This window comes from Papaver somniferum, chromosome 10 (genome assembly GCF_003573695.1).
Source record: "Papaver somniferum cultivar HN1 chromosome 10, ASM357369v1, whole genome shotgun sequence".
In the NCBI taxonomy this organism is placed as follows: domain Eukaryota; kingdom Viridiplantae; phylum Streptophyta; class Magnoliopsida; order Ranunculales; family Papaveraceae; genus Papaver; species Papaver somniferum.
Window position 1 is genome coordinate 17149412 of NC_039367.1, and position 14337 is coordinate 17163748.

At 35.4% G+C, this 14337-nt stretch overlaps 1 protein-coding gene and 1 long non-coding RNA gene across 2 annotated transcripts; one reads left to right on the forward strand and one right to left on the reverse strand.

The window, feature by feature from the left end:
* Positions 1–2338: 2338 nt before the first annotated feature.
* LOC113319627 (ATP-dependent 6-phosphofructokinase 5, chloroplastic-like) lies at positions 2339–6959 on the reverse strand. The gene is made up of 13 exons (XM_026567872.1): positions 6387–6959; positions 6241–6289; positions 6007–6140; positions 5589–5700; positions 5227–5322; positions 5028–5129; positions 4587–4661; positions 4054–4194; positions 3837–3953; positions 3632–3736; positions 3440–3520; positions 3124–3252; positions 2339–2980 (listed from the first exon to the last, which is right to left on the reverse strand). The coding sequence occupies exons 4-12, from the start codon at positions 5676–5678 to the stop codon at positions 3145–3147; spliced, it is 915 nt and encodes a 304-aa protein (XP_026423657.1). The 5' UTR covers positions 5679–5700; positions 6007–6140; positions 6241–6289; positions 6387–6959; the 3' UTR covers positions 2339–2980; positions 3124–3144.
* Positions 6960–11529: 4570 nt separating this feature from the next.
* On the forward strand, positions 11530–12080 carry LOC113316958. The gene is made up of 2 exons (XR_003343137.1): positions 11530–11648; positions 11827–12080. It is a non-coding gene; the product is annotated as an uncharacterized LOC113316958 (long non-coding RNA).
* Positions 12081–14337: the final 2257 nt, after the last annotated feature.

Consider the following 14337-nt stretch of genomic DNA (forward strand, 5'->3'; position numbering starts at 1 on the left):
TTGGACTAAAAGTTTTTCCATTACCCAGGAGAGTATAACTAAAAGCTGGTATTTGGAGTTAGTATGGAGTTTTAAGAACAATGAGACTTTATGGGAGGTAGACCAGGGTTTAGTTTTATATGACCCAACCAACAAAATATATAGAAAGTTGACATTGGATTCTGATGCTGCTGAAAGGCCTACTGTAGCACGGAATTATGTGGCTAGTTCAGTTTCGTTTTAACTAGGTACCTGGCGGATGAATATTTATGTTGAAAGTATGAGGAGTGTGTCTTTGTTTGTTTGTTTTGGTTTTTAATCTGGATTGATATATTGCAAGATTACGGCAGGGGAAGATAATGGCATCACCAACTAGCTTTTGTTTATTCATAGCTACGATCCTCGTCTCGCCAGTAGGTATGCAGTAATAGAATCTAGAAAAGAAGATGCGAGCCTTGATTTTGAATAAGGCTGATGGTGCTAGAGGTGTTTATTGGGTGGCTTGGGAACAATCTACCAAAGCTAAGGAATTTTCCGGCTTAGGCTTTAAAAATTTAGAAGTCATGAATCATGCTTTACTTTCTAAATGGCTCATGAGGTTTTCCAAAGAAAGAGATACTTTGTGGGCACAAGTAATCTCTCTCAAATTTGAAATTCCTCAAAACAGAATTTTGGCTCCTATTGTAAAGATACCTTGTGGTTCTAGTTGTTGGATAACTATAACTAAAGCTGCTGCCTTTTGTTCTAAGAATCTTGAATTCTCAGTTGGTGATTGGTATGGTTTCAGCTTTTGGCATGATCCTTGGTCTTGCAGAGAGGTTTCCTTCTCTCTTTAAGTTATCTGTTAACAAAGATGGTGTGATTCAACATTTTCCTGCAGTTGATAATAATTTAAGCTGGAATCTTTCTTTCAAAAGGGCTCTTAACAATGAGGAAGCTACAACTCTTTGTGTTTTTCTGCAAGTTAATGGAGATTCCCCTCTGCTTCAACTGGACCATCAAGTATATGGTGGAAAGCTTCAGTAACATATGACTTCTCTGTCAAAGACTGTTAATCGAAAGCTCACCAGCATGGCCTTTTAAGACAATTTGGTTGCATCAACTTCCGACCAAGGTGTTAATTTTATGATTTGGCAGGCTGTGCTCAATCGAATTGGAGCGAAAGATAATTGTCTCGTCAGATGGAATTTGTGTTCTTTGTCAGGCGTCTCTGGAATCAGTTGAACGTAGTTCACTTCTTGTGTCTTCTCAAAAGCAATATGGACTAAAATTACACCTTCGTACAACGGTGTTCAGTGGCAGCCACCTAACACTTTCAATCAGTTACTGGATTTATGGCCTAAGGCAAAGATAAGGATCGGGGAAGATAATTTGGAAATTTCTTCTACTAGCAACCATTTGGCTAATCTGGACAAAAAGAAATTCAAGAGTCTTTTTTTTTTTTGCTCAAATTATATACATAATTCTCTTTTTATTTTATTTTTTCTTTTCTGTCGAGTGGTTGATATTGAGAATTCTGTCTCTTCGATAGCTCTCTCTTTTGTGTATAAATTTTTCAAAAAAAAAGAAAAAAAGGAGAATCTTGAACTAATAATCTATCCATTAGCTAACTAACAGTGTTAGGACTTTCTATCTCTAATGAATTTGATTGCAATTAGGGGTTGATTAGATTGCAAAACATGGAAGGATATCTAAAGAATTCGTTTCCTTTGTCGGGGTTTGAAATGATCAAGTTTAAAAAAGACTGTGTAGCTTCTACGAGTTTCTAAACACCCGCTACAAGATTTGGTTCAGATGGTCACCGGCCAACATGTTACATGTAATTAAACAACTATACCATAAAAGACCGGTAAAGTTTGCATAACACCAGTTCTCAGACGGCATTTAAATTGGTCTTCGGGAACGACAAAGACAACAGAATTAGGTATCAAAAATGGTCATTGATTAATAAGCTCTTTGGATAACAAACTTTTGATCAATGGAACTCTGGATCAATTAGGGGGGAACTTCATCTTTAATCTACGAGTACAAAACAAAAAGATCCTATATGTAAACAGAATGAACTAAAAATGAATTTTACAGCCCACTTGCATAATGTACAAATTTTGCATTGCAACACAAAAGCTTAAAATATACGCGTATTTTGCAATGACAAATCCTGCAGTAAAAGACAAATAAGTTATGTACGGAGTACTTCTTCTTTTTTCCTGAAACCTTCCGCTGGGAGTATTACCTTTTTCTATCTATTGGAAGCGCACAGTATTGGAAATTACACACGTTATAAGTTCAACTACTTGGTTCATGCGCTAAACAAAGATCATAGAGAAAGGAGTTCTTAGTCTAATTGATTTCTGAAGCATGAGTCAATTTTAACAATCAGATTATCATAATCTAATCTCTAAATTGCAGTCTTAGTTACAAAGTGCCCCTTAATGAAAGCTTTCTCAATCTAACGTGTAATGGACTGTTTATTTCCAGACTGCAGCAGAACTCAAATACACCTATGCGTACTAAAAAAAAAGAACACAAACAACAGAAAAATGAATAGGCCTCTAACACTCCACACCTACATCTGATGGATTACAAAAACACCCCGTACTGCGTTTTACTGTGTCTCATAAGCAGTAATTCTGTGGTGTGTTAACTTCTAAGAACTTCTAACATGGTATCAAAGCTAGGCCCGTATGAGAGTGGAATGAGAAGTAGACCCAAAGGGTTGCCCGTCCACCGGTACAGAGGTCCACGTTGTAGTGGCTTAATCTTTCCTCCGCCCTTATCTAAAGCTATCTGTTGCATAATGGAAATTTGGGACAAAGGAATATTATCGATGCAGTTAGAGGAAGTCCGGTTGGCCTGTAGATGTCAAACACCTATGCCACATTCGGCTGTCGGGGTCAACACGCCTGGTTGAGCTAATGACTTCTGGAATGGGCAAGTACACGTAGTGGCTGTTGCATATTCCCACTGTAATACCACTGTAACCAGCAAAAGCACCATGTACCTGCATTTTCATTAAAACAGCAAAAGAATTTTCAATATGTTATTTGCTGTTTTCAGGTCATACTAGTGTGCTTATGGGTATATAGATACTAATCAAGCAAAGAATTTTCTGTGCAAAACTAAAAGAGGTAGAAAATTTCTCACAGCATTCTGGCCAAGTACAGTTCAGAGGATAGCATCGGAGGCATTGGCACGACATGCACGGATCATATAAGTGGGATCGATGTATTTAATATCAGCATGAACATCTATCTCTTTAAAATGTTTCCTGATCTGATAAAAAGTCCACAAGCACATTTCTATCAGAGTAAAGAATGTTACTACCAGACTGTGGATTCTTAACGCAATTCAAAGATAGTTTGAACTGTATTTAGTTGGACATCAGACTGACAAATCTGTATTTGGAGAAAGAAAAAAAAAAGAACAACTCACAAAATGAGAGCCAGTAAGGAAACCTAACCTGCTGCTGGATGTGAACTCCAATATCTCTAAGTATCGGATTCCCAGATGCATCTCTTGCATCTGACTTTTCTAACAAATCCTGGATTATAAAAAAAGTAAAGGTGGTACATCCACTTGATTTAAGTTTCAATCCTATCAGTTTGAATTAAACAGTGTTCTCTTATTCTTCATTTACAAAAATATTCGCTACCTGCCCTGCTCCTTCAGCTACGCAAACAACAGCAGATCCTTTTGTCTTTATTAGATGCTCTAAATGGCGCAAGACACCATAAGGTCCACCTAATTTAAAGGGCACCTGAATTTGAATTATCAAAGAGATTATCTTAACATGAGTGTTCAAGAAGAGTGAAACTTAATCGTGTGTGGTTGTGCATGGGATCAAAAGTGTTACACACCTCAGGAATCAAACAGACATCAATCTGTCCACTTGAAAGTGAAGCCTGCATAGCTATAAAACCACTGCTTCTTCCCATTAGTTTTACCAGGCCAATACCATGATAAGCACTACGTGCCTGAAAGGATCATGTATAAATTGAACACGTATTACACATATGAAAAATTCAGAAAATTATGTTACAAAACTGCAACTGCAAGTCAAATAAACTCACCCACCTCAATATATGCAGAATTTATAGCTCGCTGAGCTTCTTCAACAGCAGTATCAAATCCAAACGTCTTGTCCATCAAAAGTATATCGTTATCAATTGTTTTGGGAACACCTACCACAGATACTTTCAGTTTTCTCTTGCGACACTGCACTCAAAACAGCACTTAATGGGCCACCCAAATTCACAATGATCGAAGAAAAGAAAAAGAAGTTCATAATAAGGATTAATCTTTTCTTGTTTTTATTTGTTTTTCCAATTACATTATATAAGTCTGACACACCAGACATGAAAGACTTGCACGGTTCAAGCGCTAATCTATAACTTTTTTGTTCATGCCACTTCAAGCATTATGCATGCAACTTCAAGCATTAATCTATAAATTTTTATTCATCCCTTTACTCATTTTCATGTCCATTATTTTCATGGAGATGAAAAGAGCAACTAGTGAAATTTTGATTCAATCAAAACACGGTCTATACACAAAAATTATATGAGATCATGTTTTCTTAACAATGCAGAAATCAGGAGAAAAAGTTCCTCGTTATGAATTGCATTTGCTCCTGCATGTGTCCCATCCCCGCCGAGTATAAAAAGCATATTGATTCCCCTGGCCTAAATCACCCAGTTAGTTGGTCTTAAATATCTTAAGCAGTTCTGAAGCTGGTCTATAAGGCCCTTTTTGAAAATGACTCAAATGAGTGTTAACCTAACTTTTTGATAAACATGATTTTTTTACCGTAAGTTCACAAGTGACAATTCAGCCATTCTTTTTTTTACTTTCAGTAAAATTCCATTTAATAGAAGTTTCAGAGTACATAGTATCTATACAAATGAGATGGTCTTCAAGAAAACTTAAGAGGGTGTGGTAACTTTGTCTAAGCTATGTCATTAACATATCTGTATTTTCATTAAAAAAATAGCTGCACATAGCATATAAAATATACATTTGAGCTAATTTACAGAAAAATGGCGTTCTACCTGTATGCTATCTACAATTTCACTGATATTAGCACCTCCACGGGAAACTCCCAGCAAACTTCCACCATTTAGATTAATGTTTTGGACAACTTGGCGAGAGAGCTGAAAAGCCAAAGGAAAAAATCAGAGTCCGGAACACAAAATAAGTGCCATCAGTATAAACCGATAATCTCATACATGACTAAGCACGCATACTCACAGGAATTTCAGGTAAAGAGTCTTCAAAAAATCCACGGTAACCATACTGAATCCCAAAAATCTTCCGAACCCCATACACTTCAAGGGTAAGCGCTATCTGTGGGAGCGTAAGAGAAATGGAAATACATTACCAACAGTTACACAAGATGAGACTGCAATTATCATGGGGGGAGACATTGAAAGCTGTAAGCTTCAGCCATTGGCAAATTATAACTTTGGCCGAGAGGACAAATTCCATTCGTCAGGCCTATACTTGAGCTTTGAAGCAGTAGATTGTCTAGCTATTTGTGCTTCATACACACATGACACATACGTCCTTTGCAAGCATATGGCTGAACAAACAGTATTTGCGAACTCACTGACCTGTCTTATGACATCATTGAGACCAGGACACAGGCCCCCACATGTAACAATTCCAGCTTTTACTTTCTCAGGTTCAAAATATATCTGCATCCGCGGTCCCGCACGATGCACCCTAAGTAAGATTTAAATCATTGACGAGTAGCAGAAGGAATCAGAAGGAATGTTAAGCTAGCAACATATAATATGCTCTAGAGAGAAGCCTGGTTCAAACCAAGTTAGTAGAAAATGCAGCGCCTCGCTGTTGCAAACCCTCAAATGCTTTTTTAAAACAAGTGTGTAACTTATTATTAAGAAGAACCACTTCTGACATGGTTCAACCAAATTATGCACAACATGCTCATTTTACTAAATAGAGTTTTGCTGTACTTCAAAGTTCCAACCATGAGAAGAAAAAAAATTGAAGAAGGGAAGAACAAACCATTGCTCCACCCAGCTGCAATAGGGGTCAATACACTCCGCTCCAGCAGAAGATGGTGATGAATATTTGATAACCTGAGTTTGTGTATTAAAAAATTGCTCGATCTATTAGTTTATACATGTACATATGCCCACCTACATACGGAAAGAGAAGGCAAATTCAAGCACTTGGGTCATACTCTAAAAACCTTCAGCGGAAAATCTTGCATAAAACAGCAATAAGATAACAACATACCTTTAGAAGTGCCCTATCATCATCATTTACATAGCCATTTTGAGAGCTCCTGTAGCACACAGCCCGAATTTTTTAATAATTGATGTAAAATTCCAAAACCCCAAGTCAAGAATCACAAAATGAATGGTAAGTATAAATAAATGGACCTTTTCTGAAGAGAAAATGTTGTTGGAATTGGCTTTATATCGAACACATCATTCAAATGTGGCAAACTGAACCTATTTTCAAAATCTTCTTGAAACTTTTGTTTCCAATGTGGATCACCAAAATCAATCTCAGACTTTATGGAATTTGATTTAACAGTAATTGAATTCTTTCTTTTAGCGTAACTGAAACTTAACCATGAGTTATTTGTAGTCTTTGTATGTAAAAATTGTTTCTGAGAAACGATCAAACCAACACTATTCGCAGAAGTAGAAATCAGAGCCGTTTCACCTTTTCTGAAGTGAAAACAAAAAGAACAGAAAAGAAAAGGGAGACAAAAATATGGACAAAGGTATAGTTGTGTTTGTCAATGATAGGATCCTAATACTAACAGGTGATCCGTTGATCGGAGATCAGCCACATCAAGTAACCAGGGTAAGGAATTGATAACCATTCATATTCATCAAAAAAAATTTGACAACCATTCAAGAACCAAGATGTGCAGGGTGGGGTCACTATATTGTTACTTCACAATGGCATTGAATGAGAAAAGTAGTTTGTTCCACAGTCTTCTAGGCTAACTCCAAGGTATAAGCTAACTGGACATGGGCTTTTATATGCTGTGAATTTCAAGTTTGACGATTTGCATCCAATGGATGTGTAGATGGACGAATAGATACTGATAAAATGAGAAAAATAGCTCAAATTATTTATTTATTTGACGATTTCCACTATTTATTTAATAAGAAAAATAGCTTCAAATTTCATATTTTAGAAGAATGTTTTGAAGTTTCCACTGACAAAAACAAATTCGTAATCATGAAAAAGGCGTCATAATAGGGATTATGGACCTCATAAAATGATAACTCCGCGAATGCAACCTTTTCCCGCTCCAAAAAGCTCATGCCCAAAAAGATAAACTTCTGCACTAAGCAACTCAAATCGTCCTTCAAATTCTAATTCAATTGAACAAATTGTTTGTACCATGTAATTGCTACACTGAAAATGGGTCGAACAACTCTTAAGTCAATAGATCGTACTCAATTAAGGAAAAACTGACAATTGGGGCTCTTGACTAAATTTTAAGTCCACAAAATACTAGCAACCCGATTTGTCGTATCTTTTAAGTGACTCGATAAATTGTATTAGGTAAGTTGAACTTATCTACTAAATAAACCGATATATATTCAGGCCTAAAAATAAGAATGAATCTGATTGGTTATTAGTTTAGATACCTAGTCAAAGCCTAATTATCCTGAAAAGTATGATGGCTCGGGTTAGATACTAGTCCAGATACACTGATCATATTCATAATATAAATTTAATTATCCTTAAAGATAATGACGAATATGGAGATCACATTTCCATGTATATAGCCAAAATGAATCCAGATCGATACTTGACTGGATACATATCATCTACAACCTATAAATAGAAGAAGAATTCCAACTGGAAAGGTACACATTTTCTAATCTTTTTCACTCCATAAAAACCTGCAGATAGTTGTTATTCATCAAGGCATCGAGTGTCCTTGCAGGTACACCCCCTCCTACCAATAATAATTGAAGAACCAAAGTTAATGAATAGCTGATTCATCAAGAAGCTAGAATTTCCCATCCATCGGGAACACATCACGAGGAATAATATTAAATCATCCAACGGTTCATATTTCATCATCATGTATGAGTCTCAAGGAATATTCTTGTATTATCTAATGGCTAGAATTTCATCTTCAAATGCGTATCTCGAGGAGTATTTTAAGAATATTTTTCACTACAACATCTTTTGGCGCCCACCGTGAGGCAAAGAGAAAGAATCTTCAGAAAAACAAAATCAAAATATATGGCTACATCTCAAGCAAGTCAGAGTTATGGGAACAACAATATAAAAGCAAGAGTGCGACGAACTCGGATATATGTGATCACCCACTTCGAGAAGGGGTTGAATGTCACTAGTTTTGACGACATCCATCTATCCTTCTGAAGAATTTATCCCCACCGAATAAGTTGAAGAATTCGCTACGTACATATTACCACTCTCCATTTAAGTGAATGTACTAAAAAGATTCCCAAGAAATTATAATAAAAAACAGATAAACATGTCAAACTCGTGGCTAAACTCCATTGCCAATATAGATTTTCATTTAGCCTTACGTATTGTTCAAGTGGGTAGGACCAGATTAACACCTAAAGATTTGAGTCTGTGCGAAATATTATAACGGTTAGAGAAAGAAAACAAACTACTGAAGGTCTCACTGGATAAGAAACCACAAGCGGGTAATACCCTGAAAATGTCACTCAACACTACTATGGACGACTTTCATATGACATTGGCGAGGGGGATGAGTATGAAGTGGTCACGACTGGACACATGGATCAAATAAATGCATAATCCAAATACTTAGATACTATCCAGAGTTTTTTAGCAACAACTTTGGCATAGATAGTGAAAACACTAGGGTACCAAAATACGCAACTAACTTTTTTGTTTGGACCTATAAGACAAAACCTAATACAATTGTAAGTAGAACAACTTAATGATCCTTGGACAATATTTATATACAATTTATCTTTCTTGTACAATCAGTAGTTTAGATCAAAGATACGTGAACCTGATTGTATGCAAGAACTCTTGGACGATCTCAAAAATCAATATCCAAGACAACCTAGTATGTACCATAACAGTACGTCAACCGAATTCCAACAATAACAAGTCTTTTAATATTTATTTCAAGATACGAATTCTCAAGAACAAGTCTTGTAGGTTCTATACAGTTTTAGTTAAAAATTGTTTTAGTTGATTATCAAACGCAAATATAATGCGGAAGTAAAATGTAAAGAAAGACATAGAAATTTTTTGTCAACGAGATAAATTGTACCTACATAAAATCTCTGGGACCTCATCAAGTTTGAACACCGAGAAGTATTAACCAACTACAGACACTAGCCTACTATTATACTTCGAACCGGAATGTAGTGCAAGACCGAATCAAACCCTCCAAGTGACTCAGTTACAACCGCTATCCTTACGTCTCTTGAACCTCGCAAGGCTCTACGCACTTGATTCCCTTAGCTGGTGTTCTTTAAAGCCTAAGAGTTTCTTCATCCTCAGTGAAGACTTTTTGAGTTCTGAATCCCAGAAACACCGGTTTTGATTTTCCTTTTAGGTGCGAACCAATGTTTTGGAAATCTTGTGTTTGTTTTGAATAATTACAAGGTAAAAGTAATATCAAAACAAACTTGTAGATTATGGATTATTATACTCTTAAAAACAGAAAAAGAAACATAATTATTCTATAACAAGGACAACTAGAACAAATCTATAGATATCTTGTTAAAACTTCTTAAGGAATTTATAAGACACCTGAATTGAAGTTTTCTTTGTAGCTCAGAATTCGACCAACTAGTGTTGGTATACGTTCGTGAATTAAAATATATCAAACCTATGGTTTAGGATAAAAAATTCTTAAATGACATTATATCAAAAGAGATGGACCTTAGAATAGACAAGATTTATTGAATTAACCTAGATTACAAGTTGCGTAATTATCAAGAAGATTATTACCAACTCATGCTTTGTTATCCTCAAAACAAAGTCTTATTATCTTACTCTTTTTCACGAAGATCGGAAGTAGTGGAAAACAACCTTATTATCTCTTGTTCCAAGGGATGATTTGTGTAGCTTACATGAATCCTTTATTTATAGTGAACGGTTGCTTGAAACCTAAGCAAGTTCGTGAGCTATTTTCCCTTTTCAGGACTCTCCTTATTTTGAGAGTCTTTCATATGTTACAACTTTTGCATAGATTATTACTTTAGTATAAATTGTATTTTTGTAAAATAAGTTACAATTTAACTTATGAAGGAGTTTAAAACATCACACACACTTGAATATGTCAATCAATAATGTATGGAAGAATAGTGATCTTGCCTAAATAAGGAAACATCAAAAACTTGACAAAAAAAGGCATCTACTCATGTCTTCACGCTCAAATCCTTGAACCATTTTAAACAGTTCGCGGAGTGTTTCTTATTCACGAACTGCAACAACAACAATAACACTTATAAGTGTTACTTCGATAAATCATTCATAACTTCTTCGTTATAACTCGGAATTGAGTGATCTTTTGGCACGTTGAATTCGTATGTTGGTTCACTACAACATGGGGAATTTTTCAGGGACAAAGGTTATCATTACTAGACACTTCTAATCCTAGTCCGAGACTTAACTTTAGTAGACTAGAAATATATATAATTTTGTTCATCTAACATTGACAACAAGCTTGAGATAGCGAAACTTGTGGGTTCAATCGAGCATTGCTCTAACAATATCCCTTTTGTCAATTTTAGTGACAAACTATTCAATACATAGGGATTTAAGATAAATAAACTTTTTATCTCAAAATCCACTATGCTTGTTTTCCTTGGTTCTTCAACAAACAACGACTTGAATTCTTCTTACTTCAAGTTCTTCTATGGTCTTTCATGTGTTCGTTCAGCACCTTTGTTGTTGAAGATACGTAGTGGTAACAACTTATGAGAATATTCTGATAGAGCTTTAATAAAATGAGAAACCACTCTACTCAATAGTTTTTAGAGAATTTTAAAAAACTGTCCATGTGGGGAAATGCATTTAAAAAAGTGCCCACATTTTTCTCATATATATTTAATGCCCATACCGTTAGCAATTCCGTCCGGTCCCATCAAAGCCGGTGCGGCTACGATGTGGTCGGGCCACATCATTCCAGTATGTGGCCCATCTTTAAAAAGTGAAACATAAATTTTTTCTCTTAAATAGTTTTATTACCTAACTTTTTGTCTTAACTTCCTATTTTTTCTCAAAAAGATAAAACAATTACGGGAATTTAGAGGGGGCAGGTTTTTAATTTGAGTATGTGTCACTTTTTAAAGAGGACATACAAAATAGATGTGGCCCGACCACATCATAATCCGAGCGCATCAAAGCAGTAAAATTGCGTGGACTTAGTCAATTTCTCACTTGACACGTTGAGATTTTTGCAGGTGCAGTTACTTAACTGCCCATTATTCTAGAATATCTTGATGTCATCTTTCACCGTCCGTTTGATTAGTCTAACGGCTGAAAATTCCTAACTCGGTCTAGTGCTAAATAAAATAAGTGGGACGTGGCAAGTCTCTGTAAAATATTAGAAGTATCGAGAGTATAATCCTTCTTTATCAAAACAGAAGAAGCCCAATTCAATTTCTTATCCAGCAGCTTATGTTCTTATCTCAGACATTTGAAAGGTGAGTTTGGCTAGGAAACAATGGCGCCTCCAGCTAAACTTTCTTCTAAAAATATTATTAATTCTTTGTTTCGTTAGATTTGATGTTAACGGTGTTTTGTAAAGTGATGTATAGCGTTTGATGGTTGGAAAGTCTTAACATATAATTGCAAATCTAACTTACTACTGTGACTTTTCAGTAAATGATTTCTTCTCTGTTATCTCATTGCTTTCGATCTAAATCCAGCGAGTGGTGGTGTTCGGTGGTCAAATTGGTGTTCGGACAAAATTTTGGGGGTTTTGAATGTAAATGTAACGAGCAGTTCAATGGAATTGGGGTTTTGCTGTGGGATTTATCTATATCAACTTCTTTTGATAATTTATTAATTGGGTAGTTGTAATTTTACATCAATTGATTATTCATGATTTTTAATTGAATTTGATTTAGAGTTTATAATTTCTGAAATTAGGGTTCATTGTGAGGTTTAGGATTCGTATTATGGTGATGTTTTTCTTTATAATTTTGTGTGGATTGATTTGCGATTATAAGAGAAAGTGAGTCACTTAAATAATGCCACTGAATGGAAACCTAGAATGGGTTTGAATACTGGGATATTGGGGGAAGAAGGTGAACAGTGTGTTGGTTTTGCACCAAGTCACAAGTTGACTGTTGCTTGGACTGAGACGAGTTGAGTTCAAACTGACTCACCGTCCCAACTCAGACCGACTCAAATAATTAAGGGCTACAAGGTCTTTTGACATGACTGGTTAAGGCCACCTGTCCTCTAACGGCCGTTAGCCGTCTTTTCAAAAAAAAAAACGGGACGGAAAAGGTCAAAACATGGGCATTTTCTTAATTGCATTTCCCCGCATGGACATTTTATTAAAAATCCCTCGTTTTTATACAGAAACAAAGTATTGGTACCTTCTCCAAAGTTCAATTGCACCACAACTTTGAAGCAATACTATGATGATATGTCCCTCCTAGTAAATACTTACATCTTTTGCAAAATAGGTAAAACCTATAGATCATAATCCACTCCTCCTTACATGATGCTTTGAGAAGCCATATGTATGTAGTAAGATACTACTTAATAATTCTCATTCTTTTTGTCAACAAAATTGGCAAAGGCGAAAAACAGGGATCATAATGAATTAAACAAAAGAGTATTAAGACTAGAAAACATATACCAACTTTTATTTATTCCACCAAGAAAAGCTCGATGTTTAATCAAGGAGATATATAGGTACAAGCATCTCCTATAAATCCACAACCGCTCTCCCCATAAAGATATGGCAATTAAGAGCAAGTTCAATAGAATTCTCCCCCATTTGGTGTTATTCCCGAATGAGAACAACACGACAACCTTTACAAGTAAAGGATTTTTATGGACATTAACAAATTCACAAATAAATTTGTATCCATCATCATCAAAACTATTAAGAAGGTAAGAGTTAAGAGATAGCTTACCTTTTGAGGAAAAATCATCATGAGATGGTGTTCTAATCATAAGAATATAACATCAAAGAACAATATCTCTATGAAGTCAGGCAATACACAAGAATGATTATGAGGGTCAAGTATAACGACCATCTTATAAGATAAAAGCTTGTAAAGAACATACAAGATTTTATCTACTCTTAGAAGGAAGAATCAATCATTTCCGCTAGGATTTACACCACAAATATTTACCAAAAGCGCGTGAAAAGATATGCTAGACAAAGAAGAATATGTACATATGAGCTAATAAGAACTATGCACCATAAGTTCACATATGACCGTGAGTCATTCGGGCAATAATCGTGTTCAATAACACTCAATACTAAACATACATCCACAAATACAAAGTGATTTAGTGAATAAAGTTGTCTTAGAAGTGTGTATGAGAGTCATAGCAATGCTAAACATATTTTTTTTAAAAATAAGTTTTTCAGCATCTGTTAAATATTCACTGGGACAACTGGTGAAACGGTTCGTTAACTGTACCCAACTAAACTTGCGGTTTTGCGTACCGGGTTTGCCAACCTTCCTATATTTCAAGAACTCAGATACCTATAGTTTGCGAACTAGTTCTCCAACCTACCTTGAGTCCAAATACCAGAAGTTCTCGATTTCTCTCTTTTTATGCTTGAAACATTCCCAAATGATAAAATTATTTGCTTGGGTAGTTATCAATTGACTCGCAAATTAATTCTTGAACAATAAATTGTTCAAAACTAATAATGTTAAGGACCTTTTAACATCCATTGTTTGAATAATATTTCGAGATGTTTAACAAGACAAGCTTGACTAGAGATGTCTTCTTTTGCAAGTCACCGTTACTTTGTTTCTTCTGACCTGTAAATTTAACAACTTAAACACAAATCAATTTATGTAAACATGAATGATACATAAGGTATACGGATCATTATCCGCATCGGTTTGTCTATCACGAATACTTCACCTTTGATCCATTATATCTTCACAAATGGTGAATGATGTACCCGTAATTTGTATGATTATCATGTCTTGAAAGTTGTACCCAGAAATCATAAGTTTAAATATCAAAATTATGATTGGATAGAGTATCCAACGCATATTTTTCTTAGCTTGTTACGTAGAAATTCTCATGGATCATGTTCTCGTCCCTTGTAGTAGTCAGATAGGCAGGGATAACTCTACAAAAAGCATAAGAAGTATTGATACCCACATTGAGTCATTACAATTTGGA

What these genes read in the sequence shown, in the direction of transcription:
- LOC113319627 (XM_026567872.1), bottom strand. Translation starts at nt 5,678, where the DNA reads ATGCAGATATATTTTGAACCTGAGAAAGTAAAAGCTGGAATTGTTACA. An exon ending in TCAATGATGTCATAAGACAG is followed by an intron (nt 5,323 to 5,588) that starts GTCAGTGAGTTC and finishes ACGCTCCCACAG; the next exon opens with ATAGCGCTTACCCTTGAAGT. An exon ending in AAATTGTAGATAGCATACAG is followed by an intron (nt 4,662 to 5,027) that starts GTAGAACGCCAT and finishes TGGGTGATTTAG; the next exon opens with GCCAGGGGAATCAATATGCT.